General features: G+C 44.4%; 1 protein-coding gene across 1 annotated transcript in view; it reads right to left on the bottom strand.

Moving 5' to 3' along the window:
- The window catches only part of NRK (Nik related kinase), a gene marked incomplete at its 3' end in the record, with an annotated part of 106,861 nt that overhangs the window by 37,049 nt on the left and 44,804 nt on the right, over positions 1–25,008 (bottom strand). The window contains exons 6-15 of the mRNA XM_082004220.1: positions 23,320–23,410; positions 21,108–21,238; positions 17,157–17,211; positions 14,910–14,988; positions 14,037–14,212; positions 12,199–12,271; positions 11,589–11,784; positions 10,561–10,725; positions 9,646–9,807; positions 5,968–6,120 (exon numbers count right to left, since the gene is read on the bottom strand). Of these exons, the coding sequence (XP_081860346.1) occupies positions 5,968–6,120; positions 9,646–9,807; positions 10,561–10,725; positions 11,589–11,784; positions 12,199–12,271; positions 14,037–14,212; positions 14,910–14,988; positions 17,157–17,211; positions 21,108–21,238; positions 23,320–23,410 (1,281 nt within the window). The remainder of the gene's footprint in view (positions 1–5,967; positions 6,121–9,645; positions 9,808–10,560; positions 10,726–11,588; positions 11,785–12,198; positions 12,272–14,036; positions 14,213–14,909; positions 14,989–17,156; positions 17,212–21,107; positions 21,239–23,319; positions 23,411–25,008) is intronic.

The following is a 25,008-nucleotide window of genomic DNA, read 5'->3' as shown; positions in this document are numbered from 1 at the left end:
CATAAGGTGATATAGTACAAAGATTAATTACTAGAGTTAGTTTAAAAAGATCTAAGAGCAAGAAGTTTTGAACAGACAGGCTACACTGCTGTTTGGAGGATGCCTCACTTACTAATTTGAACTGAATCTACATACAGGGGGTAGATAAGTGTAACTGTTGTTACAAAACAGCATAAGAAAATGGATTTTCTTAAGCTTCTGAGCAGATTTGCTCTGGGATACTGGATCAATCCATGACCTAACACACAGCTACTTCAAATGTTGTTAGCTTTCTTGTTCTGTTTCAGCCACATTACTCCAGACAATAGAGGAGATCTCTCTCACCAATCCTACAGGAAAACCACAAAGTCGATTAAAAAATGGAGTTCATTTCAGATGTGAGCTAAATTCCTCCACTAGTCAGGCAGCAGGAGACGCTGGGCAGAGAAACAGACTCAGGGACTTTGTTCAAGAAGTCTCTGTGAAATTCTGCAGGCAGCCCAAAACAGCTCATCCCACATCACCACAGAGAGCCAGATCTGCTACTGCACTGCAGCAAACACAAATCAGGTACAAAACAGGTGGAAATGGTACACTCTGATCTGGTAATATCTTACATTTCCCTTACCAGGCAGATAGGATACAAGACGCCGAGAAATCATGCTCCCTGCACCTCGGGGACTGTGTTAAGATTTCCAGTGAAATAATTATGAGAGAGATCTAGGCAACCAGGATGTGCCACAAAATCTCACAGATTATGATTGCTTAAAATAAGAAGTAGTTTTTGTCTGAGCAGAGCAGTGATGACAGATGATCCCTCTCTGACAAACCTGGCTGGAAGTTCTTCAGCACAGACATCTGTGATGAATTCAGCTTGCATTTTAACTCTGCAGTTCACTTTTATTTTAAATCAACAAGGTACCCACGTATCGAACTTCATAAGTATATCACTGTGAGTCTTTTAATCTCCAGGTGACTAACTGGCCCATCACTCATATTGCCTTAACACTTCATCCAGTTAACACAGGCAGCATATCCAACATGCCGCTATTAGCGTCGGCAGCTGCTGCCAACCAGAAAAAGGGAACACAGCCCTTCAGAAGATTTATAAGTTGCCCATTGAAGTTCATCTGGTCTCCGTGCTAACATAGGAGGTAGGAGTACAGATTGGCTTCTCCCTGTCCACAGGGTCTCTGTCAGTTGGAGCACTGACATGTCAGCGGGTAACAGGGCAGCTAGCAGCAGGGAATCAAATCACACGGTAACAACTGTATAGCACTTGCTGCTATTATCCTTGAGTAACACCATCACTTTAAACAGCATAAAATTTTTACAGTGTAGTTTCCATCAAGGAATGTGGAAGAGGTTGGTAAATACTGCTTTGTTCCTCATCACTCCCCTCCGCAGCTGGGAAAGGGACTACCAAATAGAGAAGCATGGGCAGGCTACAAAGGAATGAAGTGACTTGTCCTAGGTGACGCAGCCAGCCTAGGACGTAGTTCCTTTCGTCCCAGGAGTGGCATTTTAACAGGGCAGGACTATCCTCTGTACAGCCACTGTGCTCCCGCAGATGCTCTGCAATCCACTATGGACTCTCCCACTTCTGTTGCAAGGCTGAAATATTCGCCTCAAGGAAGCTGCCAGCCTCTACCCAAGGCTAAGATACAAATGTCCTTCTTGTAGACCTTGCAACAGCTCTCCAGTGATTTGATGCTACAAGCCAGGCCATCAACTCAGCCCGGTTACAATACTTGTGTCTTGAAATGAAAAACAGGTCCTGGAGAAAAGGATGTGAGAAGATACACGAATATTTTCCCAAGTAAAAGCTATCAGGTGAAACAGAGCCTTTCCTCTCCCAACTATGTCTATGGTGATTTTTCCATTATCACCAAACAGCAATCTGAACAGGGAGGCTTTGACCTACAGACGCTAACAGCCAGCTATTATCTGCCTCCCCCAGACTCGTGCCAGGGCAGAAGGACAGGGGAGAGCTGAGCCAGGGAGCCTGATCCACGAGGGACCTTGGGGAAGGAAGAGCTATGGAGTGCTTTTTGAAGCACAGCCTGAGAAAAAGGCAGAACATGAGAATGGTGCGATGAGGAGGGCTGACTCAGAACATGTTGAGCTTGACACGGCCAGTACAGGAGCTGCTAACAAGGGCATGATTTTTAAGGCACTTCCATATCTTGCTTTTTAAGGCACTGTCTGTATCCTGCTGGGGAACTTCAACCACTCTGACATCTGCTGGAAAAGTAGCACACCAAGCTGTAGGCAATCCAGGAGACTCCTAGAGTGTCTGGAGGATAACTTCCTGTGCCAGGCAAGTGAGCTAATCGGTGATGTCAGGATTGGCGGTAGCCTGGGCTGCAGTGATCATGCACTGGTGGAGTTCACAGACCTGAGGGATATCAGGCAGGCAAAGAGCAAAGTCAGGACCCTGAATTTTAGAAAATCAAAATTCCAGCTCTTCAAGAAGTTAATCAATAGGACCCCCTGGGAAACTGCCCTCAGGGACAAGGGAGCAGAACAGAGCTGGCAGGTGTTTAAGGACGCCTTCCATAGAGCGCAAGAGCTCTTGATCCCCAGGTGTAAGAAATCAGGAAAGGAAGGCAAGAGACCAGCATGGCTGAGTCGAGACCTGCTGGGCAGACTAAAGGGCAAGAAGAAAATGCACAGGCAGAGGAAGCAGGGACAGGGATCCTGGCAAGAGTACAGGGATGCTGCCCGGTTTTGTAAGGGTGAGGTCAGGAGGCCCAAGGCATGGCTGGAGCTGAACTTGGTGAGGGATGCAAATAATAACAAGAAGGGCTTCTACAGGTATGTCAGCCAGAAAAGGAAGGTCAAAGAAAGCGTACCTGCCCTGATGAACGTGACTAGCAAACTGGTAACAACAGACAAGAAGGCTGAGGTACTGGCAACCTCTCTTCCCACACCTCTCTAGTAGATGGACCACAAGATGGAGACTGGGGGAGCAAAGTCCCTCCCATCGTAAGAGAAGGTCAGATTCATGACCACCAGAGCAACCTGAATGTGCACAAGTCTATGGGACTTGATGAGATGCATCCCAGTGTCCTCAGGGAATTGACTGATGTAGTTGCCAAGCCACTCTCCATGATATTTGAAAAGTCATGGCAGTCAGGTGAAGTCCCTGGAGACTGGAAAAAGGGAAACATTGCACCCATTTTTAAAAAGGGTAGCAAGGAGGACCCTGGGAATTACTAACCTGTCAGCCTCACCTCTGTGCCTGGGAAGATCATGGGGCAGATCCTCCTAAGAAGCTATGCTAAGGCACACTGGAGGACAGGGAAGTGATTAGAGACAGTCAGCATGGCTTCACCAAAGGCAAGTCCTGCCTGACCAACCTAGTGGCCTTCTATGATGGAGTGTCCACATCAGTGGACAAGGGAAGAGCTACAGATGTAGACTGTCTGGATTTCTGTAAGGTCTTTAACACAGTCCCCCACAACATCCTTCTGTCTAACTTAGATACAGATTTGATGGGTGGATTGTTCGGTGGATGAGGAATTGGCTGAATGGTCACATATAGAGAGCAATGGTCAACAGCTCAGTGTCTGGATAGAGAACAGTGACAAGTTGTGTCGCTCAGGGGTCCGTATTGGGACCAGTACTGTTTAACAACTTCATCAATGACATAAAGGGATCAAGTGCATTCCTAGCAAGTTTTTAGATGACACCAAGCTGAGTGGTGCGGTTGACACACCTGAGGGACAGGATGCCATCCAGAGGGATCTGGACAAGCTCAAGGAGTGGGCCCAGGTGAACCCCATGAGGTTTAACAAGGTCAAGTGCAGGGTCCTGCACCTGGGTCAGGGCAACCCCCAGTATCAGTACAGGCTGGGGGATGAAGGGATCAAGAGCAGCCCTGCCAAGAAGGACTTGGGCGTATTGGCAATGAAAAGCTGGACACGAGCCGGCAATGTGCGCTCGCAGCCTAGAAGGCCAAACGTATCCCAAACTGCATCAAATGCAGTGTGGCCAGCAGGGCGAGGGAGGGGATTCTGCCCCTCTGCTCCGCTCTGGTGAGACCCCACCTGGAGCACTCTGTCCAGCTCTGGAGCCCTCAGCACAGGGAAGACATGGACCTGTTGGAGAGGGTCTAGGGGAGGGACACAAAAATGATCAGAGGGATGGAACAGCTCTGCTGTGAGGACAGGCTGAGAGAGCTGGGGTTGTTCAGCCTGGAGAAGAGAAGGCTCCAGGGAGACCTTATTGCAGCCTTCCAGTACTTAAAGGGGGCTTATAAGAAAGATAGGTACAAACCTTTTAGCAGGGCCTGTAGCAATAGGACAAGGGGTAACAGTTTTAAACTAAAGAGAGGGTAGATTCCGACCAGATAGAAGAAAGAAATTTTTCACACTGAGGGTGGTAAAACTCTGGCCCAGGTTGCCCAAAGAGGTGGTAGCTGCCCCATCCCTGGGAACATCCCAAGTCAGGCTGGATGGGGCTCTGAGCAATCTGATCTAGTTGAAGATGTTGATGATGTTGCAGGGGGGTTGGACTAGATGACCTTTAAAGGTCCCTTCCAACCCAAACCTTTCTGTTATCCTATGATCTTCCATGTAGGATGTTCACCAGAAGCTCATGCCAAGCAAGATTTCAGTGGCCAGCAATGAGCTTAAGAAAAGCTTGGGATAACACAACCTAACCTCGTAGTAATAACCCAGAATCACAGGTAGCCTCAAAGAAGTAACACCAGTTACTTACAGTAACAGGCCCACCCTGCTGCTTGGGCTCAGTGGTGGGGCAGCAGATATGTTCTGAAAGCAGCTGAGCTGAAACTAATAATCCATCCTCCTCTGCTGTCTGATCTATCCCCTTTGACTCCAAGATCCAACGCACAAGGAAAAGAGGCCACAAGATGCCACAGCAGCACACAAACGATGCCTAAGCCTGAGCTGAATGCCACTCTGCTGTCGGTACCACTAGCTAAACGCTACAGAAGCAACTGGAGAGATGGATCAGAAGCTGTACATGCATTTGTCCAGGGGTCCAGCACTAACGGCGAGCTGCCAAGAATAAAACAAGTGCTATGATTGTATCTCCTTGTCGAGGGGATGAATGCCTGCACAAATGAAGTGCTGGGGGGAACTGTAAAGGCAATAAGATTATTCCTGCCACTGCATGTTTTCAAAGCAAGTGGAGATTTCCACCTTAAATGAGCTATGCTCACACTTATAGTAGTTTATTCCATTTCTACTTGCTGTCTTGTTTTTCTTTTGCTCACACATGCTTACAGTCCCTATAGAAGAGAATGGAGATAAAAGTAACTGCAGTCTAAGCTACTGATTTAATATGCTGCGCAAAGAGTAGGACGTGGAAACAAAGCTGAGTTTTTGGGCACACTGTGAGAATCCTCAACCACCTCTCTCAGAACTGGTAGGAATAGCAGGAGTTAAAATGTTTTGAGAGAACGATTCCAATGCAGAACTTCATCAGAGTGCCTTCACTGTACAGGTGCTGTTTAGGTACCACTTCTACCTCTAATACTGACATTTTTTAAGTCACAGACCTTCTGGGCTCTATCCACAGACAAAATCTGACTCTGCATTCATCCTTAATTGCATCTCCATATTTCAGAAGATCACTAACAATCTTGCTTGTTTATGTGGTCTTCAGGGATACAAATTCTGGCTTTGGACTTGTTTTGTAAAGTGCCACATAAATAATACATCATCCAGGAACTGTAACAGCGCAGTCATTCAGGCTTTCTGCGAAACATTTAAGAAGAGGAATCAGCATCATGGAATCAGCATCAGGCATCAAGTATATAAAAATAACTGCTATCTAACCCTGATCTGCAGTGCCCAAGTATAATTCCACATAGAACTTTGCAGCACGTGGTGGCACTAATTTGCACAGGCCTCAGTCATTTGTGCCAGGAGCGAAGGGAATCAGGTTTTGGACATGCTGTTCCACTCAGGAACCACCCATGCTTATTCCTCCCCACCCGGGGCAGCAGTGCCTTACCTGTACTAACACGGCTCTCTGCAGCGCAGGGGTGCACGGGCTGGAGCTGCTGCCAGATCCCATCCTGGCGTGTGGCGTGGCTTCCTGCCCCAGCACCGCTGGCCAGTAGAGGGAAGGCTGGATGCTGTCGCTTTGCTTTTTTTGGTCCTCGGCCTGAGAAAGAGAAAAGCAGTAGCATTTTGCACACTGAGCCTCAGGCTTTGCAGCCTGGATGTTCTCCAAGAGCGGCACAGCTGCGCATCGATTCTGACGGACCTCCCCATCGGGCAGAGGTGAGCCCTGGCACGACAGGAACCATTACTGCCTCTCCGTTTGCAACCCTTCCCTTTCCATCAAGTTTCCAAACTGCAGCAAGGAAAAGGGCTTCAGCTGCCATCTGCTGTATTCTAGGCCATCCCATTTGCTGCAGGCTGGGACTTCAGTTGGGAGGAATCATCTGTCTATATTTACTTATCCTTGACAACATGCAGCCTGTTTTGCTGTGCATTTATTACCCTCTTCTACAACGTTGACGCTACTGCATGTTGCTTTCTACTTTAAAACACTTTTAACACTATCTTTTGGTATGCTACTTGCACTATGGAAGAGACTGAAGAACATGATCTAGAAGGAATAAAGGTCCTTTTATTTCCCGAGGGTATTGCTCATTACAAAAATCTTTATCCTACGGTTTTGACCCCACTACTCTTTCCAGTTTCATTCAACATGACTAATTCCCATTCTCTAGTGTAAATCTTCAGCATATCTTCTGGTTCAGCAGCCTAGAAATAAGCTCTATACAGTAAACTAGAGATTAATGTCACAAAAACACCCAGTTAACCGTGTTTGGGTGGGCATTCGTAATGGTATCTCTCACTATACCTGGATGTTTGTGCCTATGCCAGGAAGGTAAGCATATTCTTAACACAGCCTAGGAAACTGCTGAGGAGATGGAAAGTGATTCCATTTAGTCTCACAGATCTCAACTGGGAAAAAAAAACACCACAAAAACCAAAAAAGAAAAACAGAACACCAATCTTCCCCTACCCCCCAAATCTTATCAAAACAAGCAACCACAGCCAAATACCATGAAATTCTAGCCCCAGTGAACTCCGTTGTTATACTACCCTTGAGGCCAGCTTTTCACTACTTGCAAATCCTAATAATGAAAGACAAATTCTACTATAAGTGAGAAAGAAAATGTAAAGCTAGATATGATAATTTACCTCCCATCCCTGCGCCCCAAGGGTGCTTGCATGCAATATATCACGATCCAGATGCAAACTCCTGCAGCTGACACTCTGGGCTCCCAGAACTGATGCCAGCCCCCATCCAGTCACTGAATTAGTGCAGCATCAAGCCTGAGCCAGGAGTCCTTGCCTCTCGGCTCAATAGCTCTGGTGCCGGTGGGACCAGGTACAGCACAGGGTGAGCTCACATCTGCACGCACCAGGGAAAACCCACCCTGACCTGCCTGCGGCACGATGAGTGCAACGGCAAAGACAAGGAACTCCCAAGAAAGGGTTCTCTGTCTCCAAACATTAAACTTGAGGCTTTGTAGGGCTTTAGGGTTTTTTGTCTGTTTGGTTTTAATGCCTCAATACAACAATAATTCTGGAGAGTTTTTGTATATCAATAATTGATCCTGCAAATGCCACTGAGCACTAAGTGTGCAAACAAAGAACTCACTCTTGAGGAGGTTATCGCTATCCCCATGCAGATCTCTCCCAACAGAGAAACTAGCTTCTCTTTGGCTAATAAACCAGGAAAGATCAATATCAACAAGAATAAATTCACTGAGTTGTCACTGTTAAAAAGTCAAAACTTTAAAGCACTTTTAAATTGTTGTGAACAATTATGACTGCTGACATAATTACAAAGTCTCAAATTTCAAGAAAAAAATGCAACCCTGTACCACTAATTATGATTTTAGTGGAAAGGTCTGTGACTTCTAAGTAGTTCTGAGATTACATAAGTAATACTGTAATTTGTCCTTAAAACTAGAGGATATTATGGCAGCCGTAATGACAAGAGCCTCATACTGTGAACCTAAAAGGCAGGCAGCACTTTACCAGCAACCAGCAATATTTTATTTCACCATTAAAATAAAAGTTAACACTGACTGCACACTAAATTCCATAATACATTTCAGTCTGCTACAAAGGGGTCATTTACAAAACACACACCAAAACCAGAGAGGAGTATTTAAGCTGACATTTTGCACTTCTTTTGACTTCTAATGACAATGAAGTAGAAAAGAAGGCTAAATTAACTCAACTGAGTTGCATTTTCTCCCCACCCACTGAAAGCCTAGCAAAGGCAAAGCATTTCTACTGACTTTGGTGATGTGTATTTAGGAAAAACAGCTTACTTCTCTGGCCACACCCAATTTACTCCCCAGCTGGAATATGACCCAGCACTCCACTATCAAACAAATACTGATTTCAAGAGAAATTCATTCAAATTTCAGTAATGATTCGTGTAATCAGTCAATGCAATAAAGCCTTTGGAGGTAGGGCATTTGTTTTTTTGACAGTTAAGTTGTACTTCAGAATTATTCTCTTGTTTCACAAACTGTTACTCTAAGAAGGAGCTTAATAACTTTTGTTTTCCTGATTTCATATTGCTGCTTAGCTGTATGCAGACTCTATCCAGTTACTAAAATTCATAATTTCAACAACTCTAGCAGTTTCATTTACCTGTTTATCAATATAGAAAATTTCAGCTAAGGGAACCAGTCACAGCATGCACACGTGCACACACAAGAAGAGTTGAAAAAGAGGGTACTTGCTTAAAGACTGCAGCAAGATGTTAAGAAGCAGCACTCTGCATTTCTCCTGTGTGCGTGAGCTCTCCTCATGCCTTTGCTTGAGGATTTTGCGAAGATGCTTTGTCATGAATGCAGAGACCATAACATCTACTATTCTACTTAGACACAGTCATCCGAGGAGGCACATGTGAGCTGCTCAGATTTTTGACATCAACCCAGACTTTAGTAACACAACAAATTGCACCAGCTGTAGAACTGGGCTCACAAGTTGTGATTATACCAAAAAGAAAAATAAGTGTGCTGGGAATGATGAGATAACGTATGTGAAACGGACCCGTAGCTTTTCATAATACAGTAACAGTCAGCAGAACAAGTTGGTGGGCAGAAATACTTCCAGAGTTAGCAAAAGAGTGAAATGGATTATCATTCTTAATCAAGGACTACATGTGGCTACCCCTTATCCATCACATCTTATCTACCTAAAACCCTGGGAGACAAAGAACAAGAAAAGGCATCACAGCCTGACACTAAGGCACATCTGTGCTTGGGAGGCACAATGCCATTCTGTGTCTGGGTCAGTTTTATGAACCCTAAAATCAGGCAAAGACATCTGTTAAACCTCAGATGATACTACCTTAATTCATTCCCCTGTGGAAGACAAGGGAATGACACCTGGTTGACCAGAAGGACCTTGTTTCCCCATTCACCAGTCAAACCCTACCCTGAACTTGAGTAGAAGTGACAGAGTGACCTTTCCTTTCCCTTATCCTCTACATCAATGGAAGCCAAAGGCTTTACTGCAGCGTGTGTAGTAAGACACAGGTCAAGCTCCAGATTTAGGTTTAAAGATCAGCCTGTTCTCTGCCTCAGTATTATCATAGCATGATGAACTGCAAAGCACCAAAATGCTACATTGGCCGAGACAGTACCTCTTTGCTTGTGCTGCTTGATGGAGGATGCACTGCTGAATTTGAACTCTTGGAAGGGTCCTTCTTCTTCTGCCTGTGGTCATGCTGGAGAGAGAGCAGCTGTGTCTGATCTTTGGGGAGAGTTCGATGCACCTTCCTGTTGTGCTGCACATCTTCCACCTTCTGAAAGCAAAGAGTGATGAACCTCAGAGAGAACAATGCCTTGCAGGACAACCACGTTGACTGGCTTTTCAAAGAACAAGGAGAGTACAATTCCAGCAGGGCTGACAGAACAGCCACAACCCTGAGCAATAGGAAGCATGAAGTGACCCCAAATGCTCTGCGTCTGGCTTTTGAGACAGCATGTCAGAAAACTGTGTATTTTCTTTTTACTCTTCCTAAAACCAGAGGGTTTTAATCAAACACTCCATGCTTCTGTTTGATTACAAATCAGTTTGCTGCTGCAACATTAGAAAAACATTGTGGCCCAGGTGCCAGACTTGACAGTGAGACTTCAGCATTAAAAATAACCTCTGCTCCATTTCTATTTATGACAAAGAAACGGTCCTGGCTACAACCTGAACAGAAACTGAGGACTGGAGATTTAAGCTTAGGTTGAGCTGATGCTGGAAACTTTCAGGGTAAAGATATTTTAAATTGGATTGAAGTGACTGAAGACCATTTCAGTGCAGAGAAACGGCAGGGACAGGAGTGGGGGAGGCAGTGTCACTGCTGTAGATAAGAAGGATGACTCAGTAACACATCACTTAACTCAAAAGAAGGCTGAATCTGAGAACAAGAGGCAGTAAATGCATTAAAAAAGTCCCCCTCTAGTCTGTGACACAGAGCATGGGAACAGCCTCAAGGAACCAAGAAAGACATCAGCTACTGCAACAGGGACCTGTGAATTGCCATCAGTAAATACTCTTTTCATACCTGCTTCTTTTCTGATTTCCTCTGTCCATCTACCATGAACCGTTCATCTTCTACAGCCCTTTTGTCTTCTTTACACCTCTCCTCTTTCCTCTGAACGGCTTTAGCCTCTGGCCACCTCTGCTCACACTCCTGCTGCCTTCGTAGCTCCTGCTCTCGCCTCTGATGCTGGAAGAGAGCCAGGGAATAACACTAACTTATTTTACTTTACTTTTGTACCCACCAATTACTTACGCCAGTGTTCATTAACCACCAGGCCCATTTCCTGCCATGCAGTCCCTAACGGGGGATACCCAATACACTGCGCAGCAGCAGCACACAGCCACAAGCTGCCACCACAACAACTGCCAAACTTGAAGTGAAACCTTTACCCTTTTGGCAGCCGAGGGCAGATTTGCCGTTCACTTAAGCAGGCATGCGAGATCTCTGCGATGGCTGGCAGCTAATCTAATGACAAATGTCTTCCTGTCATTTTGAGAAGGGTTTTTCCAGAGTCCCTCCGTTTTGCTGGAGCAGCACTACGTTTCACAAATGCCAGCTTCGGAGTGTTTGCACAATGCTTGAATTTCGTCAGATACTCATGGGAAGAGACACGCTGATGATTTAGCAATGCCTCCAACACCATAGCATGTCAGACAGCTGAAAAGGCAGCAGCTATCTCGTAACATCTTAAACAGAAGCGGGGCCAGGACTCTGGATCAGACAGGCAGACTCTGAATTGGGCAATGCACATGAGAAAGAAACGGGATCTCTCATCCCATCTGCCTGGGCTTCCATTGCCAAACAAACTCAAGCAAAATGCCCTTCCTCTTCGGCTCCCACAGCTCAGGGCAGATTGTCAGCAGGAAAAGGACAGAGCCCACTTAAAATCACTGTGTTCAAAAGTGACACAGTTCTCCCAAGGCTAAAGACTCCAGTCCAGGTAGTGCTGACAATTTAACACAGCCTCCTTGCCTTTCAAAGCCTACTCTCTACAGGCAAATCTTCTATTTGTGATGAGACATGGAACAACAATACAAGCCAGTCCCTACATCCTCCAGCCTCCTCCTCTGTTCTTTCTGCTGCTCGATCCGTTTCTGCCGCTCTGTCAGCAGCTGCTTCTTGTATTTCTCCTGGTCCTTCAGCTGCTGCTGCTGCCGATGAGGGTCAGAACGGTTTTTGTTCTCCTGCTGCAGCCTCAGAAATTCACGGCGGAGAGTTGACTCCCCTGGGAGATTAACTATGGAGCTGAAACAAAGGGGAGGTTTCTACATGACTAAACATAACATTAAAAAGAGGATACAAGGTGCATTGGGAATTGCTTGTTGTCCTGTGTTAGCAAATTAAGATGTTCCAATAAATCTCCAGCATGTTGTCTATGCATCCAGACTTACTGTGCTACAAAACAGCCTGAAGCTGGTTACTGGGTCTTTCATTTGAGAGTTTCTTCCCTACTGCAGGGGAACTACGCAGCAGCTTATTACAGACATCTTAACACTCAGCAGATATATTTGATAGCTACAAAACGGTTAAAGCTACCAGAGGGGATACAGGAGACAAGGGATTCAGAGCAAGTTAAGAAAGCCATTCTGGCTGAGCAGGGCTGCCTTCAGTGATAACAGCTGGGGCAGTCAAATCTTCCATTCCAGTAATAAAATTAACCTTGGTTCTCCTTCATCTTCATTCAGCTCATCATCTTCCTCCTCACTTCCACTGTAATCATAGTCCGTTTCTTCTAAAAAAAGAGAAAAATAAAAAAAGCCCAGTGGAGGATGCTGTTATTTATGATATGATCTTGAACTTTGTTTCTGAGCTCTAAAACTGAGCTACATGTAGCTCAGCAGGAATTTAAAAGCCACAGGTTGCACTGGGAGGCTGAGGGGAGGTAAGATATCCACGTACATAATTCAAAATCTAGTTCAGATAATGTTTCAGGGCAGCCCCTTTACACACTCCCACCTTTTCCCTTGACTGACTGCATTGGTTTTGCAAAACTAACCTATTTCCATAAGCTGAAATAAATTAGGCTAAACCCACAGAGAAATCCAACCCCCATAACAATACCAGCAGAGGGGTTCTTCAGAAAGAAATTTAACTAGGACACAAAAGACTTGTACTGCCCTGCTCTGCTGCTGTATACCTGTTGGATGGCTTAAGCTGAGGCCTTCAGTAAATACAAAAAGGAACCCTGGATTTAAGTGAATAATTAAAAAAAAAGAAACAGGGATAATAAATTAATACTAGTTTTAGTACAGCGGTTCAGAAGAAGCTGAGCCACACTTTTGACGTTCTCTTCAAGACTAACATGAAGGCAGCTTTTAAGGGATAATTTCAAACTGGTCCTACTCTGCATTGCTGGCTATATGGCATGCTAAAGTGGGACTCAAAAAAAAATTAAGTCACTATTTTCGAGTGTATAGTCTGGAAATTTCACAGTGTTCTCACTTTCAGGGGAGCTTGCATTAAAAATATCACTTTTCAGGTCAAAATATAACTATCAAGAAGTAATGGTTATCATTGCATTTCCCACCGCCACAATGGCATTTGTGAGAAACTCCAACTCGCTGTATCTTTACATTTGAATGTGCTTTGAGATTCGTAGCTGAAAGAGGTGGCAGAATCAATCTACATTGCAACAGCAATTTCATTTGAGGCACAAATATCCCTGTTGTCAAAGCAATACTTGGAGCTTATAAGTCACTCTCCAACTGTGTAGTGCTTTCCGAGTTTACCCTCATAGTCACTGATCTTCACAGTGCCCCTGCCAGTATAAAATATACAGAAGAGGAAGAGGGCAGAGAGGGCAGGGAAAAATCAGTGGTCAACAGGCTACGGCGCTTCCTCCGCTTTGCACAGCCCTTAGTCTGCTGTGCACGGGCATTTACACAAGTATCATCCCCACTCCAGCACTGCTTCTTCCAGGTTTTGCTCTGAAGAGCAGGCTAGCGTGCGGAACAAACTTAGATCTCTTTCTCCTCAGCCACCCTATGAAGTAAATGATTCGTTACTCTCATTTGTGTTTTGCTGGAGCTTGGAGGCCTTCTTGAGGTCTCCTGTGCACCTCACTGCAAAACGCTTACAGAGCGCTTCTGCCCCAAAGAACTCGCAAGCTAAAATTTTACAGGGATGCAACAGGTAAATTAAATGCATTGGGGACAGACAGACGAACTAAGAGACTAGGAAACACTTGAGTACTACTTAGACCCTTAAGAAAGCAGGGACCTAGCCTTTACTTGGACTCCTCGCTCACATTAGCATTAGGGTTGCTCTCAGTGAATCAGGGTCAGTCAGGCTCCAAAGACTTTAGTACTTAAACACTATTAAGGACCTGGGCTTTGGCAAAGACATCTTCAAAATGGCCCCACCGCTATCAAAGACACCACTTTCTCACAGTTTTCCTGGTTCTGATGTTTCAGTTGCATCTGCCTTGTACTCTGCTGCCAAAATTGGAAGAGGACCTACTCTCTGCAGTGCTTTTTATTTCATTTTTGCCACATTACCCTTTTCTCCTTTTTTCTTCCTGGTCCTGTCCAGGTGGTCTTTCAGCATGATGCGCACTTGCCGTTCATTCTGCATGTCTCGGATGAAAGAATGCTTAAGCAAGGTTTCAGTGGATGGACGATGCAAATAATTTTTTACAAGGCAGCTTTCAACAAAGTTTAGGAATTTCTTTGACCTGAAAAAAGATAGGAAAGCGGAGGAAAACAATAATCCTTTTCAATTTGTGCACCAAGCACTACCTCTCAGTGATGGGAAGCACTAACTTTGCAGGGTTTCCTTTTGCACTGGAACTGCATGAGACAATTTGAGTTTTGCCACCAGTGTGCCTCCTGAGACCAGTACAGCACTGAGGGCGAATGATGGGGAACTCCACACCAACTGCCCTCTCGGTAGAGTTACCCTGAATTTATATCCAGATCAACAAAACCACAATCTGGCCAACACAACTCTTTCAAAAATGCCCTTAGCCTTTTGATATGGTGAAGATTTTCTTTATACCCTTCATTTAAAAGACAAACTACAGTGACTACCATTAGCCCCACAATGTCCATGCAGTTTTCTGACAAAGCACTGACCCCCAAGCAGCCCATCTAAGCCTTCCCTATACTGCAATTTCAGCCACTCATGGCAAACTTCAGCAACTGCGACGACTTCCAGCTTTTTTTTTGAACAGCTCAGTCTGTTCAAAAGAAAGGCATTGCTTCCCAAAGATGAACTACATCTGCACCTGTGGCTCAACCCAGCACTAGGAAAGACCTCACAGATCACTGTAGGATTTAACATGATCATTGTCACCGGACAAGAGAGCTCAAAATCCTAAGCCTAAAGGCAGCCAATTTTTTTTTTTTTTTTTTAAACACACATCTCATTACCATTTTCTGGATTTCAACTTTGGGGGCGGGTTCCGTGGGATGAGGAAGAGCGCTCTCATGGGGTGCATGTCACACAGGGCTGCAAAGGAAACCACAAGCTATTGAAGGGTGCATGTTCCCCCGTGTCCCTCCCACAGCCTGACCACACTGACGCAGCCGGGCCGGGAGCCTGGCTCTCCCGACAGAGAGGACCAGTCCTCCACAAACACTCCCACTTCCAACAGCACAGCATCCGCCACAGAACCGCACCGTTAGTCAACAAAATTCACTCTACAGCCAAGAAATAAAGTCTCTGAGTACACAGAAATCCTTCACAGTGATCTGCTGTTGTAGCCAGTTAAAAGAGGTCTGAAAGAAAGGCTGCATGGCAGGAAAAAGTACAACTTTCTTCATATTTTTTATACATAAGGTTTCAGAAGGATGTAAAAAAGCTCACCTTTCTAACACACCAAAGAGTGTTTTCACATAAATAGAAGTTAAAGTTGGGATTGAAATACTTATCTAGGTTATTATGCCTGGCTCATAGTTCAGACAAATGATAAGCTAAATTTTAACCAAACTCTTAGCTACATCATTCATGGCATAAGAGAAAATGCAGGATGAAGAAAACCTGATGTGAAACGGAGAGCTCAACCTGCATCACTGGCACAGTGTGTAATGACTAAGCACACATTTGATCTATTCGGTGTCTCAGGGGTGTGAGCACCATTATTAGCCAAACTGCAACAAATTCTACCCATGCATTCAGACGTTGGTTTCTCTCCTGCCCAATGTACTTGAGTGTTACTGTTGTGGAAAGTTGAAGCTACAAAGAGCTCCGCAGAAAGCAAATACCATTACATCTTGTCTACCGCAGGCATTTTTTATGGATTTAGGAGCGTGCTCCATCTGTCATGGAGAAATATCAAGGGTCAGAGGTCTTTCTTCACAAAACAGAGCTGCTGAATGACAACTGACAGAAACTATAGGGAGGCTGATTTCTTAGGACGTACAGCTGTTCAGCAGTGATTCTCTTAACAGGAGCGGACCTACAGCATTACAGAACTAGTAAAAGCAAGAAGACTGTGGTCTGGTAAAGCCTTCACTGCCTTCTATTAATTTCTCTGCCTGCATCCACTGCCGATGTTTCTCACATCTGGGTTCTGTTTTTGACTTTTTCCTTTGAATTTTCAATAGCATGAGATATAGTGGGGATGGGGGGGCAGAAGAAGTCTCGTTTCTAGCTATGGGTCCCAGACACTGTTGTACTACAGTAAACAAAACACAGCGCAACAGAATATAATCCATAGCGTTTCCCTGCCAAAACTACTGAAAACATCCACTGCAAGTGGCCTGAGGAATCAGCATGCAAGGCCACAAAGTCTCAAAGAAAACTCCCCACGGACTCATGTCTCGGGACTAAGCTCCAGCTAGGCTGAAGCACAGTGTCTAAAAGCGCTCCTGAACCCCCGCTGGCTCCTGAGCGCTGCTAAAAACCAAGTCTGACGGGAGACCAGCCAAGTGTATTTTTCAAAAACGCAGCCTACGTGCTCTCAAGCTGAGGCCAGAGTAAAATTTATTTCTTCTCCTGCGCTCTCAGCAGGGACCGGATGCCCCATCACATCACATCTGCTTTGCGGGCGCCAGGGTCCTCTGCGGAAAGAAAAATGCACGGGGCCTTTGCGTCCACGCTGCTGCCGCCGATCTCTGCCCAACGGCTGCAAGAGGCTAACTGGAGGAGCAAGGAGGGCAGCCGGCAAGCGAGGGTAACCTGTAAGACTATGGCAATCAGCTGTCGGGTTGAGAACGTGGTCATGGGCAGAAGCCGCTACGTGAGCGGGTACGGTATTCATCCCCAAACCTATGAGCATCCAGTCCCAGAGTACAAATGTAAGCTTTAGGCCTAGGTTCTCCACTTGGACCTAAACCCAAAGCCGCTCTTGTCAATTTTTTCTGCTAACGTGCCAGTCACTTCTGCTTAGCTGTACCCACAGGCAGGGATCAACAAAGTGATGCTAACAAGAGCCTGAAGAAAAACTTTTTTGTTTCCCTAGAAAATGAAGGCAAGGGATTAAAATACAGACTTAAAAGGCCTAAAAGGAAGAGGAAAGCAAAAGAGCCCAAAAGAGAAAAAGCCACAGATTATTTTTAAAGATACAACCAGAACCAGAATTTTGTACATCTATGCATTAGCCAAACACGAGTTATTTTAACACAGAACATGTTCACAAAGCATAGCCACCCCCACCTTTAGACCAACTCACTTACGCGGAGCTCCTTCGGCCATTTCAATAGCAGTGATTCCCAGAGACCATAGGTCACTCTGCAGGAAAAGAAACATTGCACATTGCAACTTGCAGCATTCAAGCTTTTTTTTTGTTTGTTTTCTTTTGGGGTTTGGGGGGTTTTGGGTTTTTTGTTTGTTTTTGTTTTGTTTTTACAGTTTCCCTAGATTTCTCCTGGATCGGGTCGTTTTAGTTGGAATGACATACATTCTGCTCCCTCCCATTCCCTGCTGAGCTTTTAGGAAATGTGCTAATAGCCAGAAGCTTCCCATTTCCCATGTAACTCTGAAAAGCTGATTCATCATTTAAGCAGCCAGCCCCAAAATGCAGACCCGCTGCATTCAAAAAACAAGAGCCAGAATATAGCAGGCACCATTTAAATATATGTCTTAAATCTTTTAAACTGTTTTCATGAGACAGCGAGACACAGCAGTGCCTCACCCCCCTGCTCCTGGCCAAAAAAAATTCTTGGTCATAATGCTTATTTCAGAGCAGTCATTGCTGAGTTTCTGCACTGATGGAACAGAAATTATAGTCAGGCCTTGGGGTCTGACTTCTTCTGTCTGCGAAGTCTCCAGTCACATGTTTTTGGGCACATGAAAGGAGAGCACACATACAGTCAGATTTACACCACAGTACACGTTCAGCTCAGATAAGCTGATAAAGGAAACTCAACTCCAGGTTATCTGGATGCCAAGGGCCAGGTTTTGATCGTCGGAAACACAACCAGTGACTGTAAAAACTTCACAGGTCTCCACTTGATTAATCATGTGCACTGGTTTACTATTTTTCGTGTCTAACCGTAGCCAAATGAGAGGCACGTGACCAAACGAACTTGCAGGGCTTCTCTAAAACTATCTTTTAAAAAGGGAGCAACAGAAGACAAGCCTTCAAAGATCAGAAGCAATATACCATTACATGAATAGCAGCTCATACACAGCCTGGCACTCTAACCAAATTTGACTTTATCGACTGAGCCTTCTCAGTCCGGCTGCTCTGAACTGCTTTACGCAAGCTGAAAACCAGTTTGCATCATAGTTTGTGGAGAGATTTGACAACAAAACGAGTGGAAATTTAATAGATTCATGATCCTGACTTGTTATTAGGTAAATGACTGAAAAGTAGCAAAGTCCTCTTAGGGGTAGTACCACTGGTTTTGGGGACAATGGGAGAAACAACCAGCCTACAAAGAGTTTTGGGTTGGAGTTTCAAAGTATGAGAGTCAGACAGGTGAAAGGGAGGATGACGACAGTGTTTTTAAAGGTCAGCATGTATATATACATATTTGTGCATATATATTTTTACTCACTGGTTATAATCTTTATTTTTCTTCTTTTTGGAACAGCAAGAAGTTACAGAGTGGCTTCCTGCTACTTTGCTCATCATATTGCTTGCCCAGAGAGTTGTGGTGAATGGCATTAAATCCGGCTGGCGGCTAGTCACAAGCGGTGTTCCCCAGGGCTCGGTTCTGGGGATGGTCTTGTTCAATATCTTTATTGATGAGGGGATCGAGTGCTCCCTCAGTAAGTTTGCAGATGACACCAAGTTGGGTGGGAGTGTTGATCTGCTGGAGGGTAGGAGGGCTCTGCAGAGGGATCTGGACAGGCTGGATCGATGGGCTGAGGTCAACTGTATGAGGTTTAACAAGGCCAAGTGCCAGGTCCTGCACTTTGGTCACAACCACCCCACACAACACTACAGGCTTGGGGAGGAGTGGCTGGAGAGCTGCCTGGCAGAAAAGGATGTGGGGGTGCTGGTTGACAGCCGGCTGAACATGAGCCGGCAGTGTGCCCAGGTGGCCAAGAAGGCCAACAGCATCCTGGCCTGTATCAGCAATAGTGTGGCCAGCAGCAGTAGGGCAGTGATCGTGTCCCTGTACTCAGCACTGGTGAGGCCGCACCTCGAATCCTGTGTTCAGTTTTGGGCCCCTCACTACAAGAAGGACATTGAGGTGCTGGAGCGTGTCCAGAGAAGGGCAACGAAGCTGGTGAGGGGTCTGGAGCACAAGTCTTATGAGGAGCGGCTGAGGGAACTGGGGTTGTTCAGTCTGGAGAAGAGGAGGCTGAGGGGAGACCTTCTCACTCTCTACAACTACCTGAAAGGGGGTTGTGGTGAGGTGGGTGTTGGTCTCTTCTCCCAAGTAACCAGTGATAGGAGGAGAGGAAATGGCCTCAAGTTACACCAGGGCAGGTTTAGATTGGCTATTAGGAAAAATTTCTTTACCGAGAGGGTGGTCAAGCATTGGAACAGGCTGCCCAGGGAGGTGGTGGAGTCACCATCTCTGGAAGCGTTCAAAAAACGTGTGGATGTGGCGCTTCAGGACATGGTTTAGGGAACATGGTGGTGCTGGATTAATGGTTGGACTTGATGATCTTAAAGGGCCTTTCCAACCTTAGTGATTCTGTGGTATTAGCTATAAATCTCCGTAGAAAAGACCGGTCCCATGCCACCTTCTGAGTCACAGCACTGTCTGCATAAGTGCTTCCAAAACCCCCCGCTGATCTGTTTTAAACTGCCATCTGCAGAATCTATTTGGAAGCAGACATAAATGCATGCAGATGAACTGTGATTATTACTGAAGGCAAAGAAACCTCAAGAATTAGGGGTGCATGTTCCTAATGCTTGTATCTTCTGAAAAGTACATATTCTGAAAAGGAAATCAACTGGGGACAGGAATGAAGACAAGAGATTAATTTCTTGAGGTTTCAGTAGAAGATTTACATGGTATGAAAAATAAAATAAAATCCAAGAACATTCTTTGGTCATGACTGACATTCACACAACATGACCTCTCTCTGCCAGTGCAGCACAGGCAGCCTCAACAAGGGAGAATCACAGCCTCTGAATCACTAGGAAATGGAAGCAGGAACAGGTTCTTCTAATAAATATTTCTGAAGCCACAATTAGAATGAGAGCTGAAAAGCGGCAACCAAGAGAGCACCTGAACCGCAAGAGTGGTCAACGGAGGGTCACTCAGAAGATGGCTGCTTGGAAAGCCATCCCTGGAAAACATACTGCGTGGTAGGTGTAGACAGACAAATGACAACACTGCTGGAAACAGGCCAGAGGACAAAGAATAAGCTTTGTAAGCCTCTTTGGAAAACCATCAGCGTATTGTAAGAATTAGGAGGAGAACCAGAAAAAGTGCTTGATAGCTGCTCTTGGGCTCCCCTTTACATGGAAGTCATGGACATCCTGGAGCGGGTGCAGCAAAGGGCCACAAAGATGTTTAAGGGATTGGAGCTGGGAGGCTCCAGGCTGAGGGAGATGGAACTGTTCAGCCTGGAGAAGGGAAGGCTCAGGCGGATCTCACACATGCATACAAATTCCTGACGGGAGTGGGGGTAAAGACCACCAAGCCAGACTTCTGAGTCACGGACAAGAGGCAATAGGCATAAACCGAAATACAAGAAATTCTGTGCATTCTCACCTCAGCCACCCTGCAAAAGACCAGAAATCATTCTGGGACGGGAAACCTCTTGCAGTCACATGCTCATAAATGGGTGAAGTGATACTAATCATTGTCAATCAACTCAGGGTTTGCAGCTGAGTACAGAGTAAAACAGCTCTATCACAGCGGAGAGCAGTAACTTGTCATTACAGTATTACACTACTTCAAGTATTCCTTCCAAATTTACCTCTTCCTTTCTTTTCTACCCTAACCTGCAACCTCCATATATCAGTTGGGTTTTTTTTGCACAGAAGTTCAAAACAGTGTATTCCATGTATTAACAATTCACAAAAAAAAAAAATCATAATGAAACTCACTCTTAAAAAGAACCACCACCCACATACTACAAATACTTCTGTTTGTACAGCTATAACATTATTGCTGTTTAAAAGGAAGGGAGTTTGAACTTTTCAAACACAGTAGTTGAGAATTTCAGCAATAACCTGCTCATTTTGCTACCTTGTGCAGAGTTGTAACACTCACTCTGTAATCATACGTAGAGTCTGGGTTCTCCTCACAAGCAATGACCTCAGGCGCCATCCAATACGGTGTGCCAATAAATGTGTTTCTTCTCCCAATAGTCCTATCCAGTTGAGCACTTACACCAAAATCCACTGAAAAGCCAAGCAGACAAAGAAATTAAGAGAGTTGCATCCATGTGGCAGTGTTTGCTTGGTTACTTTCCGTACTGTTTAGGCTACAATGCATATCAAACCCAAGTTCTTCCAGTACATCTTGTCCAATAGTTGAAATTTAACTGCCCTTTTTTTCTTTTCTTTTCTTTTCAGCAGAAGTATCAAATAAACAACATGCTAAATCTGCCAGGAAGGTTACAGCAGACATGAATTGCTCTAGGAAGACGTAACAGAATAATTTATGCTTAATCTAAACACTGCATTGAGTAGGGCTCGAGATCTTTAAGTAGTCCTTGAAAGGAAAAATAGTATCTACAGACAAGGCAAATTTGGATGTGTCTAACATGGCCATTTGTGAAAGCTGGAAAGAACTGCCATACCACTTCATTTTGAGGTGTTTGGAATAACTCCTTCCCTACATTCATACACTATCTTAGAACAAGCTGGAGAGTATACGAGTTTATAATGAGTCTAAGATCAGAATAATGAGAATCATGTGGTGCTCTTTGTGCTGAAAGGGGTGTTACTTTCATCAGGATTGTATAGCAAAATGGTTTTGTTCAGATATGAAGAAGGGCCCATGCAACCAATAACTATGTGATTGTATTTTTCTTCGACCAAACCTCTAAGATACACTAATTGGATCCACTGGGCATAGCACTTGAGTGCTATTCACAGAGAAGACAAAATAACAGGGAAAAGAAAGGACTGAAAGTAGACAACCCTGTGGTTACCATCAAGGAGCAGATTTTCTCACTTACATTACCTCATTGCAGATCATCTGCAAAGCACAATCATTTGTACTACTATAATTTAATGTGCCTGTTTAAGCAAATCTTCTCCAACAGTAAGTTGGCCCTGACCTTTGGGATCATCATGCACTCTGTGCTTCTGATGGGAAGTGTGCACACTTACACTGAAGTTGAATGCAAGTGGACCGAGGACCTCTTGGGTTTCTAGCTTCCCTACTTTAAGACACATGAGCTAAATCTCTCTGGAAATAACTTTTTTTTTTTAGTATAAATTGTTGTTCTTAGTAAATCTGTTTCATCTTTACCCAGAATTCGAAAGGTTTAACTTTCTCGTCAACCATGTGAAGAATGGTGGGACTAGTAACTATACAAGACCATAAACACACACAACCACGCCATCTTGCCACTTTTAAAGAGGCAACAGTTGAAAATTAGTACACATCTTTCAAAGACTACAAGCAAAATCCTGCCTTCATTTAATAGAACAGCAAAACTCCCTTTGACTTCAGTGAAGCCAGGGTCTTGCCATAAGGTTAAACCACAATGAGATTTAAAGTACTTATTTTTACATGCTCCAGTCAAACATCCTACCCCACATCCTCAGGCCATGTTCATTATTTTTGTTCTCCAACTCTAGAGTAAATTCTTTCTATTAAAGAGAGAGGGGGCATAAAGATCATCCCAAGTAAGACAAGTGCTCTCCTTGAGACTGCTCCTTTAAATCATTGCCATGAACCCTGTGATCTCTTCCCAAAACATGAAAGACACCCCCTCCTCAAGAGGTATGTAGTTGAGCTTAGTCTTAGGAAGTCAGAAGTCACGGATGCATCACAGCTAGAAAAGGAAATAAGTGAACTCTCCAACATTTTGAGGGATGACTACTAGTAAGAGGTATTCTTCCATGGTAGCCCTTACACATGAGTAATTTCACTTATTGTCAGATTTACAAAAATATCTAAGACCCCTTCCCTTAGAGAAATGGTTTACCATAATTTATTCCCCCAACTTTTTGACTTTGTAAGTCTTTGCATGCTGGATCTGCTGTGAAGGCCTGATGGTGCTGTGACTTACTAAACAGGTTCTGTGTTTGCCCAGAAGCAGCTGTATTCCCCACAGGCTATGAATGACATCCTCGCAGAATGTGCCACATTTTAATCTCTTTCTACATGACAGACACCTTATAAACACAAGCATTAATGCTACTTGACATATTTGTTGCTCTTAGGTTACTGAATGTTCTTTCCAAGACAAGATGGAAATCTTAAATTTTTACAAACAGGTTTCTAGCACACATTTAAGGAAACTTACCCAGTTTTACCTCTGCATTTTCTGTGAGAAGAACATTCTGTCCTTTAATATCTCGATGAATGACATGGTGAGCATGAAGATGTGCTAAGCCCTAAAAGAAAACCAGACTTTCCTTAATCTTTCTTCCTATCATTATCATGAGCGTGCCATTGTTGCCTTTTTACACTTCTACCCTTCTCAAACTTCATTCATAGGGAAAGTCCTTTAGATGTTATTAGCCACATGAAGACCCCAGTTTCGGGGAAGAGAGAAGACAGCAACTGCCAAGTTTGATGGTCACCTTTACCCACAGGCCTGACAGTAGTGGAGCACCTCTGAAGTCAAGTCTGAAGAGAACAAGGTAGCAATATTTTAAACTTCTGTCTCAGAACCAAGGGATGCCGCTTTATACTATGCGTTAAAAGCAAACAGAAGAGGGAAAGAGCAACGCAGAATGCTCTGTATGAGGACGAGAGACAGCAGCTGGCTGGCCACAAGTGCCTTAAAATTCTGCATTCAGCAAAACCATGTTCAATGGAAAATGGAACACAGAAAGTTCAAAATACCATTTCAGACCTCTTTTCAAATGCAGCAAATGCTGTTTTCATTCAGCTAATATTTGCAATATTCTGCCTCCTCCTTCATTCCAGAATTGTCCATGGTTAAATTAGCACAGATACAAAGGAACACACTGAAATAATACATTACAGTAAGCCACGGGATGCTTCACCAAAAATGCTTAGCCTCTATGATATTAATGACTTCAAACAGAGCTCCCACCCAGCTTCGAAGTTTTCCAGAAGGAAACACTGTCAATCCACGTGCAAGTGGGTCATTCTGTTTTGAAACAAGCATGATTAAATCCAATCTCGTGTTTTACACCAGCATGCTGTTACGGTTTTCAGTTGCATGAATATAAACCAAGCATTTTAACATCAATTGCTTTAACTGAGATGCAATAGCCACACAAATGAAGAGCAACCTGACCAGACCATTAATTTTTTTTTTTTTTTCAGAAGAGCTCTCCCCACACTCTCCAGCTACAGTTATTACCATCTGCAGTCTAATGCCAAATCCTCGTAAGATGGCCGATGTTCTCGGCTGAGCATGCTTCTCAAACTCCTCTGCTCCAAAAGCAAAGATTTACCCCATTCAAGCTTTCCTTTGGCATGCCATTTGAATTCCAGCTCCCAGAATACACATTTATCTTACCATTACTTAGAAAAGAGGTATGACTCCCATTACAAGGAAGGTGGATCAGTAACTCTGTAACGGGTTTTTAATCTAGAATGACAGGTTCCAACATTTTTTTTTTTTCCAGGCTAGTTCACTAGATCACACTTGGGAATGGTTTTATCCTCTGTACTTCCCAGGAAAAAAAAAAGCCCTAAATCTACACAGAATGAAATACAGTCCCAAGAATTGTCTTGAGGAATATTGCCCCAGCAGGGCTGCCTTTAAGATTCTGGACTGCTGTTTAGTCAACATTGCTTTTAATAGTGTGGAAAAGAAGCCCCTGACTGTGTGCAGGTAAAGGAATTATGAACAGGAAGGTCTTGCACAGCATGAACAGCTGAAGCAATGGGCACTAAGGTCTCCTGGTGTGGAGGAGAGACCTACCGAAAACAGATGCCCAGAATCTGAACTTTCAGAAGATGGCTATTTGCCATAGGAAACAGGAATTTTCTGTTCTTCATACAGAAAATGGGA

The sequence above is a fragment of the Phaethon aethereus genome (genome assembly GCF_964289735.1).
Source record: "Phaethon aethereus genome assembly, chromosome: 10".
In the NCBI taxonomy this organism is placed as follows: Eukaryota; Metazoa; Chordata; class Aves; order Phaethontiformes; family Phaethontidae; genus Phaethon; species Phaethon aethereus.
The sequence above is the reverse complement of the archived record's forward strand: the minus strand, read 5'-3'. Positions and strand labels throughout refer to the sequence as shown.